The following is a 26,847-nucleotide window of genomic DNA, read 5'->3' on the forward strand; positions in this document are numbered from 1 at the left end:
TCTGAGAAAGGCTAGTAGCTCAATTTGACAAGAAAGTTTACATTTCTTAGACTCCTACATCACAAGGTTTGTAAGCTACTTTGGAAACATTTCAGATTTTTGTGTCATTTTTCTAAAACCTTTTGCAATTCAGATATGGTTTTAATCTAATAACATTAGTCTGCTTGAGTAGGACATACATCTTACAGAACATACAAGAAGAAAATGTCTTTTTTAATATTTCAGTGTAAAATGTCCATCTTAACAATAAGGGAATGTAACCTTTTGAAAAACTTGTGAATTAGCAGACCATTTGCTCCACTTGTCAGAGTATCACTTAACATACTTAGTTCTGGATCTATGAAAATACAAATGATATTTTAGACCAAAGGACTGCACACAACATGATATGGAAAGTAATCAGTAATAAAATAATAGTTTGTATAATAAAATTATATTAGACACAAGTAGAGGTAAAAGGGAAAGCATGTTAATGCTCACTGCCTGGATTTTATCACCCTAGCTTTACTGCAAAACACATTTAGTCACATTCTTTGCCATGTAAGTTTCAGCTCATGAATTCCTAGTAATCCTGGTTTTAGGGGAAAACCTATGCCTGGGGGAAAACACAAGGAAGTTCCACCTCCTAAATCCATGCTTCCTGGGGAATCTGCCAAAGATTAACTAAATTGTCTCCATGATGACTGGCTCTCACCTGTACAGGTATGGTATTAAAAAAATCACCTGATGAAGTGTTCTTAGATTACACTGACAAAAAAGGTCTGTACTAGAAATCAATACAATCCTTTCAGCAATAAATAAAATAATAGTTAAGCACTGCATACATTCCCGGTCCTACAAAATCGTAACTCATCTGCTGTTTTTAATAACACAATTCCACAACCACATAAAAGCAAAGCGAAGTGGCCGGTTTTGTAATTTTAAGATAGCAAAGGAAATGAACAAAATGGCAGGTCACAAAGAGTTAACATGGTACTTACCACCTGCATGGCAGAACTTCTTGGAGGATGTGGTTCTATGAGCAGTTGGGAAGGGGTCTGTCCAAAACTTCGTATTTGAGCTTCAACAGCCTGGAAAAGGCACAGGCAGGTTTGCATGTTAAGAGGTGCTAATTACAGGCAATAGAACCATAACTGTCACCTGAAAATGTCATTCCACACTTCTGGCTTGTTTCATGTTGAAAATCAACCCCGTGTGTTCACTGTGGGGCTAAGTGCTTGGCACTGGTACTGAGAATGAGGTAATCATTTTAGTACTGTGGATGCTATTTCCATGAGAAACTCTGCAAAACCTCATCCTGCTCAATGATATTAAACAGAAACAAGCTATTATAATCAGAAACCCTCTTTATTGGCTCCATTTTTCCTTTCTAACACTGGCTTATCCTGTTTGTATCATAACTCAGAAACAAAAGTCAATTTTTAAAAAGTTTCTATAGGTATTAAGAGTGTTCTATTTTCTATTTAAACTTCATTGCTTAGTTTCACAGCAATAACTACAATGAAAGCGACACCGAGCTTTTTTCTTATTTTCATGTTTATTCAAAAAGAGCAAACAACTTTAGGATACATTAAAGTACCAACAGCAAGACTAATATAAATGCAGCTGAAGGAGAACGTGAAGATACAATGCAACAGGGGTTTTTTTAAAAGTTTCTCTGTATCTCCAGGAACATCTTTTATCACTTTCTTCATAGGGCACACATGAAAATACCACCTCATGCTTAGTTATTTCTTAAAAGTAATTATTCTGAAATGTGTGAACTTATACCTCTTCCCTAGGCATGTCCAACTAGTTTTCCATGTTGCCACCTATTGGCCCACTGGCTTAATGATAAAATCAAGCAGCCAAAATTCAACAAGTTATTTCTTCAGGCCCCTGCGCTATCCACAGAAATGGGCTAATACTACAGAAAATCTTAAACCATTCAGCTTAGATTAAAACTCTTTCATTGTGAGCTAAACTAAGTAAAATTACCTTGCATTTGCTGTGGGCTAACAGATTGCATATGGGCCAATACTTTAGTTTCTCTGTTGCATGGTGCATTGAGCCCTACATTCTCCAAAGTGTCTAGTGATGCTGAGTACCTAGATGAGGCATTAGCAAGTTGTACTTTCAAAAGAAGTCCTGAAAACCAGGCCCTTCAAGAAAGTGTTTTAAATGGGACGCTTGAATGCTAAAACACAAAACCACTAGCCACTTTTTAGCTATTAGAACACCAAGTTTTTCTCTCAGAGATTCTTATTTTTCGTGGTTCAACATACCCTGAAGCTCCCTACACTTATATTTCCTGTTCTATTTTAGCCACCCGTTAAAATTTTTGAGACAATGGAGTAACACTTATGCTGATCTTATTCTTACAAACAGCTACTGTTAGATGATAATAATAATAAAGACTATTACTAGGACACACAATGTTCTTCTGTTACAGAAATAACAAAACCAAAAGTAGAATGCACCTGAGGCCTTAAGATCATCAAAAATAATCATCCTCTGATAGGAAACATGCCATCCAAAACACTTGACCTTATTACATTTGGCACAGCATTTGAAACATCTGAACTCACCAGAACAGGAGTTGCAATTACTTTATGGACAGATTCTTACACTCTTGCCCACTCTGGGAAGCACCTTAATCTTTAAAAAACTAGTGAATAACAAGTTTATCAAAAAGCTGGCTGAAATCTGACACACAAACACTGTGATTCAATGAGTGCTCTTTGAGGAACAGCAATATCAGATTCGTGAAACACTAAAGCTCAGTAAGACCATCAGAGTCCCCTTCCTAGCAATGAGACATGCTACATTAAAATTCAAAACTGGGTTTTTGTGACTCAAGATATTAAGGGAATCTGAGGTCCCTTAAGACATGAGGCATTAACAAAGCAACAGCATACTGGTCAGCAGCTCTACCCTTTCCACAAAAAGCTGTTAGTTTCAAAATCATCCAGATTGAAAAGATTTGCCTACATCTACTTGCAGATTGAGTGGAGTATTTTTACTACCAAATGTGTTGCATTGAGGGTGGAACCAGAAGAACACAGGAGGAGCAGAATGCAGACAGTCCTGGATGTCAGTTATTCAGTGCTTGTTAAAATCTTTATGGAAAATCTACAGTCTATAGATCCACTATTTATTTCCTATAAGATACATTTTCAATGTATTATTCAAAATGAATAAAACATTCTTGAAGCACAACTCCCATGCATTTCTTTTACAGCTGAAAATAGAATAGATAAAATGAGGAAATTATAAGCTTCAGATTTGTTAACTTCCTTGTATATTGACTTACAATCAATACAGAAACTTCCATTCCCAAATAGTCCATGTTCAGCATTTAAAGGGAGTCAGAATTTTGTCTTACACATGAAATCTGGTATGTCCTTTAATTCCCAATGCTACCTCTACAAACTATACTCTCTTACATAGTGCCAGTACTAAGAAAGGGAAAATTTAACACAAGATACCACATATTGCTGCAGAATGTTTCAAATACTTCAAATACATTCATCTTAACAAGAGCCCAAACTGATGTAGAACAAAAATCAGATGTTATAACTGCTTTAATCAATGAAAGATCAGCAGTCAGAATGCTATTTTCCACAGTCCAGATCTCAGGGGAACTCACCACCTTCCAGCAACATAAAAACTGGAAGAGGCACAATATGCTTCCACTGCTTACACACATATATGATGCTCATCACAATCACACTCCTAGACCACACAACGGCAGCAGAAGAACAGCTATTTGTCTCCCACCCACCCTCAGCGTAGAAGAGAATCCCTCTGAGATATTAAAAACAAGTATAAAATATTCTACTCAGTCTGCAAGTAGATAGTCACTGCCTGTTTTCACATAGTGTTCTGTCAGAACTGGTGAAACTGCTGACCAATGGGACAACGCTTTTGCAAAAGCCTGCCTTAGAGGACCACAAATTCTCCATTTGCAGTCTTTAACAGACAGTTTCTACATCCATGTTTATGATCTAGCTTGAGTTTGGGATTTACAGTTCCGGCACAAACAAGTCTTTTAGACTCCTTAGGTTCCATCTTGTCCTTCCAAAACATATGAGAGCCTACATTTCCAGGATTACAATAACGCCCTGACACAATCCTTCCCTTTTAGCCAAAAGAACTGGGAAAAATCTACATTCAGATTGTGTCCTACCACAGGTAACAAGGTTTCATAAAACATCAAAACTGTTGTCCTGGTTTCAGCTGGGATAGAGTTAACTGTCTTCCTAGTAGCTGGTACAGTGCTGTGTTTTGAGTTCAGTATGTGAAGAATGTTGATAACACTGATGTTTTCAGTTGTTGCTCAGTAGTGTTTAGACTAATGTCAAGGATTTTTCAGCTTCTCATGCCCAGCCAGTGAGAAAGCTGGAGGGGCACAAGAAGTTGGCACAGGACACAGCCAGGGCACCTGACCCAAACTGGCCAACGGTGTAGTCCATACCATGTGACGTCCCATCTAGTATAGGAACGGGGAAGTGGGGGCGGGGATTCGCCGCTCGGGGACTGGCGGGGTGTCGGTCAGCAGGTGGTGAGCAATTGCACTGCGCATCATTTGTACATTCCAATCCTTTCATTATTTCTGTTGTCATTTTATTAGTGTTATCATTATCATTATTAGTTTCTTCTTTTTCTGTTCTATTAAACCGTTCTTATCTCAACCCACGGGTTTTGCTTTTTTTCCTGATTTTCTCCCCCATCCCACGGGGTGGGGGGGAGTGAGTGAGCGGCTGCGTGGTGTTTAGTTGCTGGCTGGGGTTAAACCACGACAACTGTACATAGAGTAAAGGCACAGATATTTGTATCTTTATGTCCTCTTTACTGACATCTCCAGAGATCCAAAAGAAATTTGAAAAACTGTGGAGTAAAGGCAACAACACTTGGACAATTATGTCTAGACATAGTGGCTAGACTTCAGCACAAAAACCTTTTGCATTCCTTTTAATTACCAAGAAAAAAGTAAATATTTCTTTATTTAGCTTCCACATTTCTTAATTATGACCAAGAGAGTGTGCTAGCAACCCCAAATGATTCCTTCCTTTTCCCAGATTGTATTCAAAGTCAATCCAGATGTCAACTCCATGTTCTGATGATGTCTCAGCCAGAAGGATCACATACAGAAGGATGCAAGATGACCTCCCTCTGTCAGCGGAAACATGTGATGGTGGAGCTAGAATCAATCCCCATTCTCTCAATTTACATAACAATAGAAAGAGAAATACAGGGCATTTTAGCCACCAGGTGTCACTCAGACTTTTGTTCAACCTGTCAAAGAAAATCAGCTAGGAGCAGGGAATCTTTTCCTCAGAGAGGTAATTAATATCTCCTTTGAAGAAAACAATCTACCATTTACCTGAGAATATACAGTAAAATGACCATCAGTCAAAAAGTCATCAACTCACTTTCTAACAAATTATAGCCCAGCTTCTAACTTAATTTTCTTAAAAAGTGTATTATTAGCATTAGTCAGCATTACTAAGAGACGGCCAGCTTCTTCTAGTGGCAGAGGAAGGGCACGTGTTCTCACATTGCTGAATCCCTCTGGAGCATACAACCATTTACATTATTGTACGTAGAAGCATTTGGGAAATTTGCACAACTAGTTTCACACCTATTAAAGGCACTATATAACTTGAAAGGAATAACCTTTGTTTGAAAAAGATCTTTAGTTCCACAAACTCTTATCTCTGAAAGCATGCTGCATACCACAAAGTAAAAGATAGTATCATTCAACATTTTGTTTCACTGCTTCTCAAATATCTCAGTAAAATAGCCTTCTTCCTCTTAATCCTCTACAAAAACAAAACTTTGGTAGGGCCAGAATTGTTCCAGATGCTACAACAAGAAGTAATAAAATGAAACAAGGTAACTAACCCTTTACAATAATCCATACAGTATGCATCTCAAACCACATACTTAAATGATAAACATGGTATTTCGAATGTTAATTAATTTACAAGTATGAAAGCCATAAGCAAATTTCACAAGTTAACATTTACCCGATTACCACAATAACCTGTTCCTAAAGAAGTCTCCTGGATCATCTCTTTTCTTGGGGGGTGGGATGGGGAGAAGAGGAATAGGGAAGTTAAAAGAGGAAGAGTGAAAAACTTGAAAACTTGGCCTAGCTATAATGTAGCTTTTGGCCACTGCTTAGTACAGACATTTTCAGTCTCTGAACTTACCCTCTAATCTAACTGTGAAGAAAGTTAATTCAACAGTATGCAGTACCCACCAAATACGGCTGTAAATTTTTTGGGAAGGAGGGTGATGGGGAGGTTGAACATATGGATGCAGTTAAGGTAAAAACAGATGTTTGTTACTTTTCTTTGCAGCAACACTCAGAAACTAAGTCAAAATTGCTTTTTTTTCATGTTTATGTCTGAAAGAACTATAAAATTAAATATGAGGCAGGGCGGGCAGAGGGGGGACTGCAGTGAGTGTCACAGAGAAAGAATGAAACCGTCTCCAGTTCTGAACTCAAATCCTGAGATGAAGGCCTATATAGTTAAAAGGCAAGACATACACCATTTAACTGTAGATTTAAAGACCCTTAAAGGGACTAGTTCAGAGTTGCTTTCATCATGCCTGCTCAGACACAAAACACCAAATTGTCTGAAGAGTCTAACGGCACAGCATACCCATGTTAAAATGCACGCCTTGGTCTGAATGCACGACAAGCTACAACCTTACCGTTTGCTACGAAGAGGCTACTTTCAGTCAATGTGCCTTTACAGATCTACACCAAAGTACTTCCAGTTACTTCTCAAATCTGTAAGATTTAACTGCCAAACATTTGAAAACCCAGGTGAAATAACATCACGCATTGTAACACATATTCTTTCAGCATACATGTTAGGGACAGAAAATGTTTTGGGTTCATCCTCCATCTTTCTACCCAGTATTTACATCCAGAAAATAACAGCCCTTGCAAAAATAATTACTTTGGCTCTCTGCCGCTCCTACCTCACTTTTCAATATTCAAAAAGGTTTACACACACGTTCCTCAGTGATTTCTATTGGCTTGAGCGATATGCAATTATGATTACTTGCTTTCCCTTTCCTTCCACCCAGATGTTGTTTTACAGCACCAGAGAACACAGAATATTTGACAGGTTTCCTCTCAGACAGCGAAGTTGAACGGCTTAGCAGCCAATTGACTAGCTCCTTTCCCCATGGGACCATGATTAAAATCAAGCTCTGATAACAAGTGATCGGAAAACCTCTTCTGACCAGATAGTCACTTACGACTCCTACAGTAAGATTCTTAGTTAAATTCCTCATGGACTACAGAGGCACAGATAACACTAGCTGGAGAACAAGCATGATTCATAACAATTAGATAAAATTGCTGAAAACAGCCTAAAGATTATAGAAGAGAAGCTCTTTGTAGTACCATCTCCCCTTGTTTCATAACAATCCCCGTTAGGTCAAGATTGTGAAAAATGGGCAAAATGCTTTTCTGACACAGGCAATGTATATGCTTGCTGACTGTACACCTGCCCTGGGGATACTGCACTACACTTGACCCAGGGAAAAAATACAGCGCTCAAATGTTAGTACCATAAATTCACACACTCCCATCCGCTGTTTTAAAAATAAAATGAGCAGCCTAATTGCTTCATGCTTCATGCCAGAAAAATCTCGTTTCAACTTCGCAAATCAACCCTTTTATACTGAATCACTTTAATTTTTTTTGCTTTATCATTGTACTATTCACTTACTTAACATACTGGTTTAAAGAAAATTGCCTACACTAGCTTTGAAATCTAACAAACAGCAGGGGAGGGAAGGGAGCAAGGAGAGAAGAAAGGCTAAAGAAAAGATACTGTAAGATCAAGAGTTACATACTGTTCTCTAGGTTCATTAAACATGCCCGTGAAACATTTGTGATATACCCTCTGTTAGCCAAGCGGAGTGTAAAAGATGCCTGTTGCAGCCCACTAATGCAGTTACTACTTCAACTCAAGTAACATAGGTTTATGGCTTCAGAGCTGAAGCATGGGCATAAATACTGCCAACAACCTGCAGAGGGGGACATTATTAGAGTACACCAGCAAGTTGGTATGAAGAAAGAAGCGCACAAGCTTTGCCTGCTGCAGTGCATTAGGGATATAGGTAACAAAACTGAGTATGCCTCATTACACAAGAAAACAACATACAAATGTAGAAATGAAAGCCATCAAATATAAATGAAGCACAGGGTTTTCTTCTTCCTTCCTTGTAAGAAACACATATGTTGAATAATATTTTTCTTTTTTTCTCCCCCCCGCCCTGCCTAATTTCAGTTCCTTCTGTCTGCTCAAAATACCGTAGTTGTCTGTTTGGAAGTTGGTTACTAGTCTAACCACTCGTTATTTATTAAATCCAAACTACTATAGATAGTTGGAGCAGGAAGGGGTTACCCTACACAGGATTTATTTTTTTTCTCAAAGCTATTTGCAATTCATTATATGAATAATACTTTCTTCTGTTCGCATGACAGAAAAGTTTAGAAGGGAGCACAGAGTAGGATACCTTTTACCAGACCTTTAAAAACAAAACCACTAAGCCAGCTCTTAAACTACATTAAGAAATTTTCTGTGAGAATAAAGAAAAATGAAGTCTTTTTGTCCACGCAAATCAGTATGCAATTACATGGCAGTCATTAAAGTGAAACAGGAAGTAATCACAGTTTGTGCGAATACAAATAGATCCCCCTCAGGGCCATGCAAGTCGCTCCAATCTGAATATATACATTCCAGGCATATTAAGCAGAGGCATAGCATGGCCTGGCTGCAATCTCCAGTTCACGCAGCTGTCCGTCTACTGCAGCGTAATCCCAGCTGCCAATCTGAAAGAAACCAGTTAGTCAGAGCAGACACAACCAACAGAAACAAATGTCACTCAATAATGTTCAGAGGCACTGGGTTCATGGATAATTTCAAACAGTATCTCTGTCTGGAGCACTGATGTGCTCATTCAAAACACCTAAATCTTTGGCTACTGGAAAGAAGCAGATAAAAAAACTAGAACTAGAAAAACAGGCCTGGTAGTACTTCAAAGAGACTGACAAAATAAAAAGGGAAAAGAATCTAAAAAGAAAGTTAAGATGAATTTAAAGACCTGCAAATAAATCTGGATTCAGTACAAGCAAAAACCTAAGCAGCTCTGGGGCTAGTTTTTTTAAATATAACAGTCTCCGTTTTATTTGAGCACCACAACCAAAATTGCCTCATGTCTCTTTCCACTGTGGCAACTGAAGATTTCAAGAGAGCAACTCATTGCTTTCATTTAAAATCAATAATTATCACACAGAAAAGAGTGGCATTGCCATGTGCAATACCTTGAAATTTCATCAATTTCTGGCATTATTCATTCACTCCTCTAAATAGCTAAACATAATCTTTAAAACTTGCCGCCTTCACACAGTCTACTTGCTACTTAGCTGACTCCAAATTTTCTGATATAAAACTTTTTCCTCTGGAAAAAAACAATCTGTTCCAATCTGTTAGCATTCCACAGAATTTCTTCAACTTTGATGCCATCTCTATTTATTAAATAAAAAACTTCATTAAAATAAAAGATTTCCATCTGAAGGAGGTTAACACACTGATGTAAAAATCCAATATTTAATGGTCTTTAAACGGTCTCACGTGATCACCTTTCAGAATCTGTAACAACTGTGAAAAAGAAACAAATAATTCATTTTGCTAAGCTAAGAAACACATTTATTTAAACTAAGTCATAACTACTACCTGCAAGATCAAACTTGTTGTTTTCAAAGTATGGGTACAATATTATCTCAGAGTCTTCTACTGCAATGAATGAACTTTTTGTTATCATTTAATAAAATGTAATGTTTAACTGAGACTTGATTTTTGGCCACTGCTTGAGGAAAAGCACCTTCGGCATGACCGCAAGCTTTCTCACTTCAAGAAGCAGCTATTGTTCAAATATAACTAATAACTAATATAATACAGTTTGCTAAGTAAATACCACACCACATCTGCAGCACAGTGGGAACATGGATAAGCTAGACACCCTAGGCTGCAATGAGCAACTACAATGAAAACACTCCAAACAAAAATTCTTAGTTTCCCAATTACTGTGAAAGTCAATACAGGTATTGTTTGGACTGCATAAAGAGCCTGCAAATAATCAGAGCATGCTGATGACAAAAAATAATGAAATTTTTGTAGCCTGTTCACTTCCATGTTTGATTCAAGGCTAAATGACTTAGTGTATGATAACTGTAGCTAGTATACACTAGTATATCTCATCCTTTCCACGTATGGAAGAGGAAAAAAAAGTTAAAAAGCAGAAATGCTTTCTATTCAAAACAGTTACTTTTGAAGGATTATGAACATCACTTTTTTCCATTCCTTGTTTACCTTTTGATTACTCTTTCTTATTTAATGCTGGCCAACAAATATGTCAGCTATCTAAGACTGACCAGCCAGGCACAAATGAAAATGTAAAGAGCCCAGGGGGTCTCAAGGCCTCTCTGGCTCTGATAGATCCACAAGACAGGTCAAGCAAGAAGAGGTGAGGGAACTGACTGCACTGAAAATTTCTATCCTTTGAATTTCAATCAGGGGCAGAGAAAAAAAAAGTGCACTTGGAGCTGAAGAACTAATCTACATGAGTTACCTCCTTCCAAAAAGCTTTACTACTTCCAGCCAAAGCAGTTGTTTGATTCTTATTTTTTTAATCCTTATACATCAGGCATCTCAGTCCTGCTTTAATTAACTCTAAAATACCACTCTTTTTGCTGCTGGATGGAGAAGCAGAAGCACCAGATAAAATTAGAATCTATTCTGTAATGAAGGACAAAAGAGAACATCCGAGTCAAGTATTTTTCTGGATCGAAACCTAGCTGAATACTTTTATGTCTGTTTCTAAGTGCTGTAGTAAATACGTAAGTTAAGACAAAGGACAATAAACCCCCATTTGTCATGTCATGTCAAACTCTGGGCTGAATGGAATCAAAGAAGTGCCACACCTCCCAGATATCACAGTAAACACTCGCTTATGCTCATTTTGCCTGTTTACTCCAACACCACAGATAGGTCACAGTGTGAACTGAGATGTGAGAATTAATAGGTAAATGATATGAACTGGTGGCGGGAATGGTGCTCCTGTTATTTTAACGCTCCTTTTACCAGAAGAAAACACTTCATCTTTTCATGGGAGAGCCCCGATGCCCGGCCAAGCTGTTTTCATGCAGTAGTGGTACCTGCCCACCCACAACAGCAACGGAGGCCCTGTCTTAGCTATGTTATCCTGCTCTGCATACCTTCAGAGGAAAAGACCAGAGCACGGGTTTGGTTGCAGTTGACATGTCCACCTCTCCCTAGCCATGAAATCAGAATGCTTCCTTTGAATATATTCTTCTTAATTCTGCTTCCATATAATGGCATTTTAATATAGATTTGCAATTAAAACTAGACCAATTCTTAACATTTATTTGGCTTTTCACACTGTTCCTGTGCTGTACAATGTCAAGCATGCCATCTGTGCAACACACTTCTGGCCAGAGATGATTCAAAGATTCTTTCTACAGTACGCTGAATTTTGCCTGCATGAATTTGTTACTTACTGAATTCAGCACATCCAAATTTACTGCTCTGTGACAGTATTTTATAATCCCTTGATCCTATTTTTTAAAACTCATAGCAGCCACAACAAAGACTGTTGCCCAACCTGCTAAAAACAGACTGATCGTTTTCCCAACTATTTAGTAAATGTTAACTATGCTATAAATACAAATCGTGTTTATACTTTGTGAAAGATTCACTGTTGTCAGAGTTCTCCAGCTGAGTTAGAGCTGAAATATGCTATTAACTCCCACCATGAACACAGCTAAAAGAGAGGCCAAAAATGCTTTCTTTGGGATAAGATATCAGATCTGCTACTGCTGTCATGAAACTGGGGTCATGTAAACTAAACATCCTTGTAACTTCTTTTGGAAAGCACAGAAGTCTCTCGAACTGTAAATATTTAAAAATAAAATTAGACTCATAAGAGATAGGTCTAAGATGCATAAAACTTACCCAAAGATATTAATCTCAGGCAACATTTAGAAGCTATTATCCATAGAATAATTTATCCCATATGCCTTAAAACTGAAAATAAAAGAATTATTTCCTCTCTTTATATAATCAGAAGTGGCACATTCAAATAACATACCAAATGCTACGTCCAAGCCGATTCTTCACAATTTTTGCAACTCCTCGGTTCATATGGAAATAAAATATCAACAGTAGAAATCAAGGTGCCGATAGAATGGAGAAAGCTGTGCTTCCTAATGTTAAACAGACTACCTTCATGTAACAAAAAGGCACCTTCTCTTCAAAGGAAGAAGTATACAACAAGTGAATCATCTAAGGCTAAAAGCAAATCACTTAATGAAGGTATGTGGGATATTAATTGGCTGGGACTTATTCACATCTTTTTCAAACTATTATTGCTAATTTTAAAATCATCAGTCTTCCTTAATTGCTGCCTACAAAGATAATATCAGATTATATTTTAAAAATTATTTAAAGAATACAGTTAGGTGCTTTTTGATAAGCATGGTACAAAATTTAGTATGCTTCCTGAAGTTCAGGGGTTCCTATAGTAAATCAATGACGTATTCTCCAAGTAGTACTTTGCCTTCCCGCTATTAGCTTCACCTCTTTTCTTTCCACTTATCCAGTGTTTATGCTAGCTACATAGGGGTATCAGTGGAGAAATGGACTTTTAATTAGGAACTCTGAGTGCAGCCCAGATTCACGATCATCCTTTGTTACACTACACCAGAGACAAGAGAAATTTCTATTCTTCTGACCAAAACACTAATGGAATACCCACAAATCAGTCCAAGATACAAATTATTTTCTATGGATTGTGCTTCACCACTTAATCAGTTGCTTGTCTGAATGGCTTAGATCTAATTCTACTTTTTGTTTTTGCATTCTTGGGCAGCTATTGCAAAAAGAGAGCAGAATTTGTGATAAGAAGGTGCTGTGAATTCTCTCCAGAACAGTTGGATGACATTTATCTGTGCTACTTTGACTCCTTGCCTCTTTCATACAGACAACAAAAAAAACCCCTTCCATGGCAGATCTTGTGATTGGGAGTTCCACAGATCAAAACGTGGTGTTCAAGAACGAGTCAACAGAAGGTAGTCACACAGCATACCTCTGCTGGCAAATACTCTATTTTCCACCAGAAATAGATGTGATATTTACTGCTTGTCAACTGAACAGCAACTTCCCTCAGCAGTTGTAACCTCCTTCAGCAAGATACACAAGTACAAGGATCAGAGTCAATGACAATGCTGCTAAAATGGCTCAAGGAAAAAAGAGGAGGATGAAGGAATGGTCTCTCCAGGGACAAGTAGTGCACAGATACGCCATCAGATATAGTGGATCTCTTGCCTTGCTTCTCCTGGTTGCAGCTCCCTTCCCCCACTGGCTGTGACTCAAACCCTTCTCTCTTGATCTACTCCCCTCCCCCTGAGATTTGCCTTTGAATTATGCAAGCTTTGCACTCTCCAGGGTTTATCTGCCAAAAGGTAGCATGTGGCCCATGGTTTGCATTTTAGTTTAAAATTTTCTATTATAGCAGTCAGATCCTTTCAAAATACTTTACTTCCTTTATTCCCATAGGCAGAAAGAATGGCAGGAAAAAATTGTTCACAGCAGTATGAGAGGATGTAGAAGTTCTACATTTTCAGTTTAAAAAAAAGAAAGGAGGAATATGGTTTTAATCAAGTAGTTTTCCTTCCTAGACGAGTGCTTCCTTCTTGTAATATATATAACCTGACTGCCTATAAAAATAAAGGTGCCAGTTGGAGCCATTTAGGAGACCTAAGGAAATTCTGCATTAACCTGAACTCCTCCACTCCTCAGTTCCTTCCCCTATTATTCTGTGTGTGGCCTCTCCTGATGAGTTAGGTCACCAATATCCATACATGTATCTGTGAAGATACTTCAGAAACACATGCATCATAGGCTTCTCATTACCGATGTGGTCCATGCTTAGCATAGACTATGTGGAAAAATTACCATGGTTTAAGCACATGCTATTATTTCCATATGATACCTAAAAGCCTCAGTAACTCGCCACTCTCAGAGTATATAGAAGCTTTTCCTTGTTTTAGGTTTGCACACAAAAATGTATTTTCTGCTACAACGGTCAAGATTTAACGACCCAAACCCTAAACCTTATCAAGAGGAGAAAGCCAAAAGCATTCTTTTTGAAATCAAGCAATCCAGAGTAAAATTTCCGGTTTAATAGTTGCCTAATAAACAGATACTAAATCTGAGGTGTCGTGCCTGCCTAATTGTGTTAATTGTCCAGATCAGAAAATCATTTGCCCTCTAACCAGGAATTTGGTGAAGAAAAGAAGAAATACTTTCTAGCAAGCTGACTGAAGGAGAAAAATAAATGTGACTGAAGCTGCTCGGCAGTACAGAATGTTAGCACAGGTCCTCAGGGAGATGGATTACTAAGCAGGAAGAAGGTGAGGCTGTCAAAGGTGCATGATAAATTCATTTAGCACATAGATATAGAATGATTATGCACATAGATATACACACAAACAGATTTTTTATTACTTTCATCTCTACTCATAAGTGAAAACAGAATAACTCACCATTGGTGATGACAGTCATTAAATCTCTGCACTGTCAATATCGTATCAGAGCTGATCATATGTACCATTTCAAACTACATATACATTTACATAATAAAAAATATGCTTTACAAAATACATGTAAATAGCAAGGGATACCTAACTAAACAGGAATCTTTTTACTGTTTTACTGACCTGCTTAAACATACTAAATAAAAACATTCCATTGGACCAATCTTCAAGTAACTCAGAGCAAAAGTGCTACAAGATACCATTCATTCTGCTGCCTGCATTCATCAGCATGTATTTTTGACATCATCAGTAGTGTTTCGAAATTCTGCGGCTGCTAAGCTACTCCATTATTACGAACTCAACAACACTGCTATTCTCCCTCTCCTGTTTTCATTTTTATATGCCACTCAGTTCAGGCAGCATAGAACAACTCAAAAATAAGAAACATTGTAGTGAAGTACAATAAAAACAAGACAAATTCAAAAGATATGGTAACAAAATATATTACTGTATTTACAGAAGTACAAAGTGAATGCCTCTGTAACTGAGATGATCCACACTTCCAGACAGATTTGTAACTTCCCTGGTCTTAAATTACTTTTTTTCAGGCTACGACACAAGTAGCACAGATCACAGTTAAACTGATAATAGAACTGTTCTAGAAAAATTAAAAACTACATAAAAATTGTGTGTGGCAGACCTCTATTTTGATTAGTATTACTTCAATTACTAGTTTCATTAATGATGGTTCAATGATGGTTCATTTAATACCAAAATTAAGAACAAATTACACACAATGCCTAGTCTATTTTTCAGCTCATGCTTAAACCTAGCACTTCAAGAGTCTAATAAATACTTTTGCAAGGTAAGAATATTTCCTTGTCAGTGTACAGTGGACAAACATTATCAAGGAAATGAAACCATGGCAGGGTGAACATCTAGTACCCTTGGGTCAATAACTTTTTCAAACCCAGATGATGACATTTTTTCTCAAAAGCCAAGTGTTCCAGTAGCTCTTTTCTTAGCTCAATTAAATGTATTCATGTGCAACATCTGTATTTTAGCTCAAAGTGGACCAAGATGCAGTCTGCAGACTGACGGCAACCCACATAACGACGTCCAGCCACCACTCTTGGTACTTAAGCCAGTCCTTGCGTACCCCTACATGCCCTGCATACCCCCCAAACTTTTCCATTGCACCCACAAGCCAGCTACAACCCACAGTGTTGCTATGATGTGACTTTCTCTACAGAGGCTGTCAAGGTGCCCCAAACAGTCAGATGGCCAGTATGTACAGAGAAAATAGCATTATTTAAAATAATAATTGCTTACTTCTCAGACCCTCTTTCAATACGCAATAAAAAACAAATACTTCAATTAGGATTAGCCTAGAATTCTACAGTGAACCTAAAACCTAAGATTTGTAATCACAAATGTCTTCATTCTTGTCTTCATTCAGTTCACACGTATATTGCCTGTTGCTATACATCTAGCCATCCTTTTAAATAAAACTGTTGATAGCATTCATATTACTTTGCTCTCAGGGATTCAGAATATTTTATAACAAAGTACCAGTTACATTTATTCCATAATTAAAATACTTGCAGCTATACTTGATACCAATGTATTGCCTGAACAGAGGATGTAAAACCGATCAAAATTCTGTTTTAATCACCCACCACACCCTGGCTTTTTTTTTTTTTTAAAAAAACCCAGCTGTTTAGATGGAGGAGGGAGGAGTCTTTAAGCCCACAATATCCTAAGAGATACTTTAGCAAACAGATTTTTCTGAATGGTGCTGAGTCTGAGTGAGACTACTGATCTTTCCAATGTTTAAATATTTACTTTTGCGTATGAAAAATACAGGACAACTCATTGTTAATTTGATAGCAAACCAAATAAAAATAATGGAAGTTACAAAACTATGGTGTTTGATGCGTACTGCATATGCAGGATTGCATTAAGAGAGAATTGTTAAACCTGTAAAAGTAAATACAAAAGTGCAAGCCAAATCAAGGTTGCTCACTGTCTTCTGCCATTAAGATCCAGTATTAGTGAAGAAAATGACTGCCCTCAGCAACTGAAGCAATCCTTAAACATTTATTTTTATATTGGCATCCAGTTTGTGCTGAATCCAGGTGCACAAAGTTTAGAGAAAAACTTGCATGCTTGTTATCTTAATTTTGCATGCTGTGACGACTGGTTCAGGCACCTTGCATTTGACTGGCCTGTAGCCAAACCACAAGAGACCACAAAGATTTGAACATTCACCGGTAGCCTTGAACAACACAGAATCTTTACACTTTCAACACTGCAGTGGTTAACAAAGATTTTCCTTTCCTATATTTAAAGTACAAACTTACCTCTCTCAATACAGGATCCGTTATTGAACTTAAATTAACAGCTCCTTCATAAGTCAAATAGTAGAATACATTCAGGGACCTAACAGCCTCCGGCCCTTGCTGTTTGTAGCCAAAAATCAGATCAATCCACTGGTGAAGCTGGCAGGAAACAAACTCACTTTCTAATGCCTGTAAAGAAACCACACACAAAATATATAAACTTGAGTTTGCCAGACAGTCGTCATTTCATAGTAGTAGAAGCATTTTTTGAATAGTGTACAAAATTATCTTAACATGTCTAAGTACAAAATTAATAACAGGATTTTAGACATTCTATCAAAAAAAAAAAAAAGAAAAGGTGGGCCCTGTGATAGATGTCAGAGTCTCATGCCCTACTCTACTTCCCGCTGACCAGAAGACCTTCCTTTTTAAAACTGTAATAGTAGGAATAAAAAAATAATTAAAAAAAAAAAAAGGCATTAAGTGGATAGCATTTATGCATTTATGGACAGCCAGGCTATGTTTTTATGAACTCTCGAGATGAAATTGTGCTTTTCTGTGTGATGTGCACTGTGAATAATAACAGCACGATAATCTGATTCTGACAGAGAGAAGATTGATAGACTTGGGGAAACTGAACTAACTAGGGATGCTAGGGTACAAATTATTTAAAATGCTGGAATATCAACTTGCTACTACTTTTATGCATTTCTTGTATATAACTCTTATACAAACCTATACAGAAACAGTACTATGCTGAATGATTAAGCCACCTTTCTGAAGATGTTATCCAGTTACAACCCAACCCCAAGACAAAAGCATCCAAATAATGAATGTCTCCATAATGGTATTAGATACAGCACATATATATTAAAAGACGACTTAAAAATCATTGTCATCTAAAGAGTTAATTCATCTAGATTAAATCACTAGCAGGATTAGCTTTCTCTGTTTTACACAGAGGATTCAATATATTTCTTATTTGAATGAGCAAATGAAACAACGTAACAAAGTCTGATATTCTTTTCATCTAATGAAACAAATGGCATTTTCCTTGTAAAGGAAATTCCTAATTTTGAGCAGAGGAAGTTAAAATTAATCTGAAAACCAAGGAAATCACTCTGCAATTTGCACACAAAAATGATGGGTTTGTTTCATTAACCGATGCCTGAGAACAACATTTAAATTGACACATAAAACCAGCAATTGTCTTAATTTGTGTGGTGCACTCCACACAAAAGCCCTAAATATGTTCAAATTAGAGCAAGCTGCTTGATTGTCACTGCAGTCTCATGTCATATTAATGCATGACAAACATTAAACCATACACTTAAATGGCAATTTATATCATTTAAATGTTTACTGCCACACCAGATCATCACTCATTTAAATGTGACTTTCTGACAGCTAATTTCAGTTAATTTTCCTCGATTCACTTAATTAGAACTTTCAATCAAGAAAAGACCTGTACATATCTTCGACATCATATCATTCTTCTTTTTATTATTATTTTTATTAGGATTCCCAGCTACTGAACTGCTGAAAGCATTCTTTAAATTGAATTACCACACAGTATAGTATCTCTTTGGATGATCATATGGAAATACCTTATAACATATATGCTTAGACAGGATTTTTTTCTTACTTTTTTCTTTTTTTTTTTAAATTAAAAAAACCCCAACATTTAGACACAGACACACAATTAAAACTATAAAAAACCACAAGCGGGCCAATTAAAAATTAATGATTTCAAAATTGTTTAATAAGATAAAACCAGTCAGTAGTCTCATGAGTGTCCATAATACTACAATGTGCAGCCATAAAATTCTACAGGACTCAGCAAATGACAATGATAGGAATTAATTTTCTTGCTATCCTGCTAAAAAAAATTTAACCCTAGAATATACTTACTATTACCATTATAACTAGTTACTATCAGGAAAAATAGCATTAAGAACTTGTGATTTTTATATATATATATATATATACACACACACATACTTAGTACGTGCAGAGGTTGTTCATATTTTCCTTTTCTTCAAAAGCTAGATCTGTAATAGGTCATATTACCCTCACAAAGCATTTGGACATGACTAACTAAAGGAATATCACTCTGCAATCTCCTCAGATTAACAGATATATAAATCTGATTTTTTCTGAAAAAAGCAAAACTAAAACACACTCTGCCTTTTCGTGGAATGGTTGGGAGCTATCCTGAATTTACTTCTCTTTTCCAAGTTTAAAATTATTCTACACTTGTAATTTATACAGATTCAAAAGTAGACCATTTTCTTTTAATTTTTTTCCACATTAGGCCATTTTACTTCTTTTTTATTTGCCAAATCACAAATAAAAGGGCTGAACAAAAAATGACTACAGTCAGCATCAATACCCAGGAGCCTGAAGGACAGACCAAATACAGCACACAAATTGAAAGGCTAAATAAGCTTGCCTGTCATTTCAGGTTCACAGTTAAGCTCCTGGTTGGAAGGAAGTGCTTATGCTGTGATACAATCGATGGACGAAAAATACTTAACAGTCTGTATAATGATTAAAAAATAAAGTAGACTTTCATGGAAAACAACACAATGTACCAATACACGTGATGCACTTTATAGCCCCACTGGTATATATTACTTAAGTATGGGTACTCCTTAAAAAAAAAAAAAAAAAGAAAATCTGAGAAGTGAAAAAGTTCCAATCTGAATAACTATCTAGTTTTAAAAAGGAGGTGTTTTTAAAAAAAATGTTACTGTTAGCATTTACCTCTTGCAAAACTAAACCATGGGTATCGAATGCTAAGCATTTAGGATTGCTTAAGCATCTAGGACAGCCAGTGCTCATTAAGGCTCAAGTTAAATACGGCATGCAGCGATGGGATACTAACATCCTTCCCATGCTGCTCTTAAAGCAAACCAATCAATTGTTAGCGCTCCCACAGCAGACCAAGTACATCATTTACTGTGTGCTCTGAGGAAAACGTGCAAAACAAGAAAATCCTCTAGAATGTCCACTATAATATAGTAATATTCAATCCTATTGAGTTATTGTAAAATAAATCAGTGACTGATGCCCAATTGTTAAAGGATCAAACAAGACCATGAAAAGACCGTCATGTGAAGCCACACACAAATTGTCAATTCTGTCCACAGGGACTCATAGTAACTTTGACAAACTGTCTTGGGGCTGATATCTGTTTCTTTAATGAGATCTATTAGGCAGAGACTAAAACACTTGAGATATGCTAAAAAGTACAGTATACAGATGTCAAACACAAACACCTATTAGTAACTTTCATTTCTCCATTCCCAAGGTAGAAACGCTTCAGACACATCAACAAATTGAAGTGTTGATCTTACAAGGAAATTTTAGTTTGTTCATAAATATTTTTCAAATGCACACTTTGATGTCACTAAATATGTGCAATCAAAACTACTTCTTCATGAACGACTCTGAAATTCATTATTTTATGCACATCTTTTTCTGCCCTGTTTTCTGAAAGGAATGAACAGAGAATAATTTCCTGCTAGCAACTGAAGACTAGTATCAGTCTAACCCTGATACAAATTATTTGGTAAAAAATGGTCAGAACGACAAAAACATAAAACTAGCAGGTTAGGAAAGATTTTGCCTTTTTCCAGTATAATTAACCATTTATTATGATATATTTTCCCAAACAATATTAGATCCTTGGAATCAAGATTTTTATCTTTAAAGAGACTATTATTGGCTTTTGCCCTCTACTTTTCTTTCTGGTTTAGATTATGTAATGACATATAGCATATGAAATGATGTCTATTAAAAATGAATATATACTGTGCTTGAGATTAGGATGTTCCAATGCCAAAATTAGATGAAAAGATAACTGTATTTCTTTTCACCAGCACAGATATTTATTCATAACCAAGCCGTTAAAAAATAGACCACAGACTTGCTTGCCTTATTCCTATGCTGACGAAAGCAAGGTAATCTTGAAGCAAAGCATAAAGCATGCATGTAACTCTTATTTGAAAGAGAGAAAAGAAGTCCAACCTATATAAAATGTGCTTTATATAGTTAAAATGAAAGTAGAAACTTTAATGAGAAACCAAAACTGCTTCTCATACATGAATAATCTTTCCTATTTATTCAATAATAAAAAAAAAAACCCAAATACCAAGCCAAAAACCCCAGGAATATACTACATCGGCAAGTAAGAAATTACAAATCTCAAGTACAAATAATTGCCTATTACCTTTAATGGGCTAAATATTTTAATTCATCTTTGAAGTAAGACATTTCCTTTGAAACACTTAAAATAATTGAGTCTCTTTTTTTATGTTCCATATGAAAAATATTTACATATGAACAGAAAAGCATGAATTAGGATTTCACACATTTTTAGCACAAACACAATTTTGACATGAAAAATACTCTTCTTGAACACGACAAAGCACCCGCACAACTTTAAGTACCTATTCTGGCTTGGAACTATGTGTGTGCACTTACATTTAAAAAAAAAAAATAACCAAAACCAACAAAACCAAACAACTGGAATTATGTTTGCATGTGCAGGCTTTCAGACACAAGTTGGTAATGCTGCCTTAACATTGATATATGACCTTTGTTAAGTTACAATGAAGAAGGCTGGTTTTTTCAGCCTAATTAGAACTGTTTCAAATTTTCCTGCTAAATATATGATAGAAAGTCCTTTCAACTTTTTTTTTTATTCTAGAGTTTCTTTCCATGTCAACCTTGTTCCAATCAAAATATGTTTTGAATTAAATTATTTTGATTCAATATGTGGATCACATTTCACTTCTAAGATTTAAAGTCCAAAAAGGAAAAGTTTAGGCTGTTCAAACAAAGCAAAAGCAGCCACTTTGCGGAAAGCTATTCACATTTACCAAGACTGACAAATTGTTTGTGCGCACCATTAGGTCTAGTTTCTGCAATAGTTGCCAGATTTCCTGTCCTCCTAATAACATATTAACTCTTGAAGTGCTGGCTTTATCTTTTGAGGTCTCTCAGTAACCACTAGTATTTAAAAGTAAATTACCAAACACACTTTCACCAGCAACACTATTTGATCACATGGGCAGAGATCTGAGAAAAAAAAAGCATAAAAAGCTATTAGAAAGATATTGAACTCAAGCCTGCCTTGAAGACATCAGGAGGAGGAGGAGGAGGAGGAGGAGGAAGAGGATAGCAGACTTACTAAGAAGAAAACTCTGAGTTCTCCATGCATGAGGTAATACAAATTTCAAAAGGATGAAATGGACATCAAAACTGTTTATACGATTGGTGGTTTCTAACTTGCTAAATAACTGTTCCAAGCAAATGCATATAGTTTTATTTACTGTATTTTGCAATTTGTTTTAAACATTAAATACATCAGAAAGTGAGCAATTGCTTTACAGCTTACGTTATGAAAACTAGCTCATTTTTCCTTTTTTTTTGTGTGTGTTCCAGAAGTGCACTCCAATGTATTCTTCATTACTGTTATAACCTAAGCTAGCATTTTACTTTACTTCTCTACTTGGTTACCAATACCCCAATAAAATAGAAAAAAGAACTCTGGAAAATATAATCTTAATAAAAAGATTTAACTCAGCTGCTTTACTGAAGATGACTGATCTTATAAAACAAAGGATACCAACAATCTGAGAAGAAGCTCAGACATAGGAGATCTGTGGCATCTGCTTCTTCTAGTTCTCTGTATTTAACAATAAAGTACTAAGTAATGACAAAAGAGAAAATTCGTGTAATAGAGTAACTTAATGAAACAGAATTTTGTGGCAAGGTATATTCTGCATACAGCATGTAAACAAAGAAAAACATTCTGCAATCTAATGACTCAAACTCCTAATTGATGTAATTGTTACCAAAATAAGAATGAATTAGTAGCATGTTTAGCTAAAAATCTTGAGCACTTCTGCATCTTTTGGTGATTTCTATATTCAGTCTACAACTGTTATTTTGTACTTTAAATGGACAAGTCAGACAGCTGTTATGTATTTTGTAAAATGAAAGCTACATTTCCTTTGAAATTCAGCTTTAATCTCAACTGAAATCTCTATCATTAGGTGCCAGGAATAAAAGATTTAGATGAATATGAAAACTTGCCTTGGAGAGTTCTTAGCTACTCTTTCCATAAAGGGCAGTGATCACCCTTAAAAAAATATTTCTTAGAACATCCATGATAATCTGCAGATTTGAGAGCAATATTTTAAGGCAAAATTGCTACAATTTACCATGAACAGTATATAGATAAACAGACCAAATATTGCATTTTTGTTGTTAAGTTTCAAAGTTTAGACATCTACCTTAGGTGCCAACAGTGAAAACATTTAGACAGATGTTTATCTTTACTCTTGTGAGCAATTGCACAGCCTTCATAGTAGAACAACTTAGAAAGGTGAAGTAAAGCACCCTGGCTTGCAGGATCTCCAGAGGTACCCGTTAGAAGAAGACACAAGCCTATGGCTGTTAGAACATTTGGAGAGCTAGACTTAAAAATGCATACTTCCAAAGATGACACTATAGTGTAGAGAAACTGAAAACAGGTTAAATAAAGCCAACATGGGTCCCAAAGCAGTGTAGTTTCAATGTCACACACTGAATAAGGGGTGATTTGCCCACAGTCCGTGTAATTGGTATATCCTTTTCCTTGAGCGTGCACACTGGTACTCAACAGTTAATGAACTATAAATTCACATGTTGGCTTACCTCTCTTGTTCACATATTCCACTGGCCATGGTTGTGACAATACTAACTTCCCCATTGGAAAAAAGAGTGGGCAAAACCTGTCTCAGCCAACTGGCTCCATAAACCAACAGATACTTTTCAAAAGGCATACCAAGAATAGTCCCTTCCTAATTGTTTGATTTCTTCTCAGCCAGAGGTAGAAAAGATACAGAAGAATTGTAATAGGAACAAAAAATGATCAGGAGGTCTTTATTAAATTTCCCTACATGAAAAATAATATATAAAAGCCATAATTAATTACACTTGTGGAATCACACAAATGGCTCTCATTATTCATAACTGTGATAATTCTGATGTATGTGGCTTGCATTTGTCCTTCCCCAGAGACACACAGAAAATCTAACCACGACCGGTTAGACCATAACCACCTATTACTACAAATATGGCTAAAAGCAAGTATTTATAACACCAGGAGGTGCTGCTGATTCCTCCACCATTTCCACCTGTCCCCCCCCACCCCCATTTTTTGTCCACATTTAAAATGTCTGCTACATTGATAGAGGATTCTCTCCTCCAAAAGTCAGCAACATGCCGAGGCAGTGAATGAAAATCCCTTTTGAAAATCCTCACACACAGCACCAAGAGAAGGCAGGAAGCTCCCTCCTCCCTGAAATTCAGCAATTCCTCTCCCAGTTCCTCCAGCACTTGTTTGCATGAAGACTGACAGCCTGGATCTGGAACCTATTACCCATGGAAGCACAGGCTGTTAACCACACAGCTGACAGTTGGCTCAGTCAAATTAGTTTAAATGAAGTTTTGTATTAAAAAAAAAAAACTAAACACCCAAAATCCCACAAGATATGACTGTATTGCACAATGCAGTGCTGTGTACTGATCGAGCTGGCAGTGAAGCTGTGCAATCATGTTAGCATCCCGTGCTGCCAAGCTAACATATATTTCCTCTCAGAAGGTTAATGCAGGTATACTGCTTCTAACGCTTCAGCTAACTTGCATACTTCTAGCCGAGGGACTTCTGTGTGGCATCTCCTTGAGCCTTGTCAACATGATCACAGTTGCTTCTGAATGTCAAGTATTAGTCAAAGACAAACTGAAAGGCCAGAGCACTACACACTTCCAAAACAGCATCTGTCATGGTAAACAGCAATTCACCTTTTTATGTTACAGATTTCTTTCCCGTTAAGAGAGAGGTGCAAAACACACACTACAAAACTTTAAACCGTGTAAAACTTGCTTGCCTTTGAGGTTGAACAAGCTTTTCACTGAAGCTAGAAACAGGCCAAACTCTGAAATTCAGGGAAGTGTTATGATTAGCGTACACTTACCCTGTGGTGGGGTTTTAGCTTACTTATACTAGATGAATACATAGCTAGCATAATTGTAATATAACATATGGTGAAATTTAGTGAATGCGGTGAAGGTCATGAAGTTTTAGAAACATCTGAAACATGAACTGAACCTGCATGATCAAAATGCAAAAAAGATTTACGTGAACACAGACAAAACTACACTTGACGCAGCTTTCATGTTAAGTATTAGGCTGGGTACTACCATCCCATTTGATCCTCAAATTAAAATTTAAGCCTACGCATGCTGTCTGGTTAATGACAGCACAATACACTTCAAACTGGGAGAAACTACTGATTTTTTTTTTAAAGTATTTTATATCTAAACTGCTTGTACATTTCTTCCGATTTACTCTGTAAGCCCTAAAAGTCAACTGTTGCTTTATTTTTGCACTCTGTTTCAACAGCTTGCAGCATTTATACTGTGCTTTGATGTGTCAGTTGTATATGCAATTCACAAGAACTGTGATGATCAACAAGTATTAGTATGCATGTAAGAGGAGACAGAAATGGTTGCAAACACATGGTCTTCAAATCACTGCAAATCGCACTAGCAAATGTCTTAGAAGAGTTGTAAAGACTAATCTTAATTTGTCTTTGAAGCCAGTTCTGGGAAAAAAACATTCTAGAAAAATTTGTTTAAGATTAGGAAATGGGATGACAAAAGGTCAAGGAATTTAAAATTTAAAACACAGTTTAGATGCAAGTCAGGCAGACAAGTCATTTCAGTCTTGTCATTTGACTTGTCTGCTAATTCACAGAATAGGAAGCATTCAAGAGCTTTTAGAGAACAGAACACAAGATTTACAAAGGCAATTAGGGTACCACATCTGAATAAATAAAATAGTTACAAAAATCGGAAACAGCACTATATCATCACGTGGCACAACTGTGTAACCCATTCTGGGGCTAACATGCATCGAAAAGCACGGGATTTGCTTCCTTGCGATGATTATGAACAGTGAAGCCCCGATCTTTATATATGAAGACATTCTGAGTGGTTGCTTAGGATGACAACACAAGGTATGTTTGGCAAGGACACCTGACACCTTAAAGCTGGCATTTAACTGGAATGACACAGGAGAATCATTATTTGACTTTAACAATGACAGCGAAAGGGAGAATTTGTGCATCAAGGACATTATCAGCCTCTACATTCAGCATTTAAGAAAAAAATCAGATTTGTGGAAGATACTATCGGGAAAACGAAATGCTCCTTGCAAACTTTCCCAGACAGCTGTAGCAGGTTCTCGTTTAACATCTTGTTTTGGCATGTTTGCTAAGCAAACTACCAGGAAGTCTGAATCCAGATGAACTGGTGCTCAGGGTGGCTCCCCTTCGATCAAATACTCCAGGACAAGCATTTCCACAGTCTCCTGATTAAGGAGGACACACAGTCTTGACTGTTCGTCATGCCCTGTCCCAGTGGATCCCCTGGGCTGTCTGCCGCTCCCTGGGAGTAGTTTGGCTAGTGATGGAATTTGCAACAGAACAAAGAGCTCTTAGGAGTCAGGTTCAATGCTTGAAAGAAATCAAACTGAGAATGGATTATATTTGTAAATTACTTCTTAAAATGTCCATCCTTAGAAAATGCAAAAATCTCTCTTTTTTATTCAAATTTCATCCTGCATTGCATGTTGAGTTACAACTAGTTTTGCTCATAATGCTTTCTTGCAGATAGTTTAATTTCTTCTAGATGTTATTCCCTTTTTTCACCTAAATCGCTTCAAATTTCCACTATGACAGCTGGACACAGAGAGCCAAGTGATATATTGAGTATATTGAGCATGCTCAGGAAATCGAGGCGTAAACACTTCCAAGTGCA

General features: G+C 36.7%; 1 protein-coding gene across 4 annotated transcripts in view; it reads right to left on the reverse strand.

Moving 5' to 3' along the window:
* Nucleotides 1–26,847, reverse strand: part of LRBA (LPS responsive beige-like anchor protein) — a 435,866-nt gene that overhangs the window by 43,331 nt on the left and 365,688 nt on the right. For all 4 annotated transcript variants that reach the window (XM_052772257.1, XM_052772239.1, XM_052772249.1 and 1 more), the window contains 2 exons: nucleotides 16,993–17,160; nucleotides 981–1,070 (listed from right to left, as the gene is read on the reverse strand). In XM_052772257.1, the coding sequence (XP_052628217.1) occupies nucleotides 981–1,070; nucleotides 16,993–17,160 (258 nt within the window). The remainder of the gene's footprint in view (nucleotides 1–980; nucleotides 1,071–16,992; nucleotides 17,161–26,847) is intronic.

This window comes from Harpia harpyja, chromosome 2, assembly GCF_026419915.1.
Source record: "Harpia harpyja isolate bHarHar1 chromosome 2, bHarHar1 primary haplotype, whole genome shotgun sequence".
Taxonomy (NCBI): domain Eukaryota; kingdom Metazoa; phylum Chordata; class Aves; order Accipitriformes; family Accipitridae; genus Harpia; species Harpia harpyja.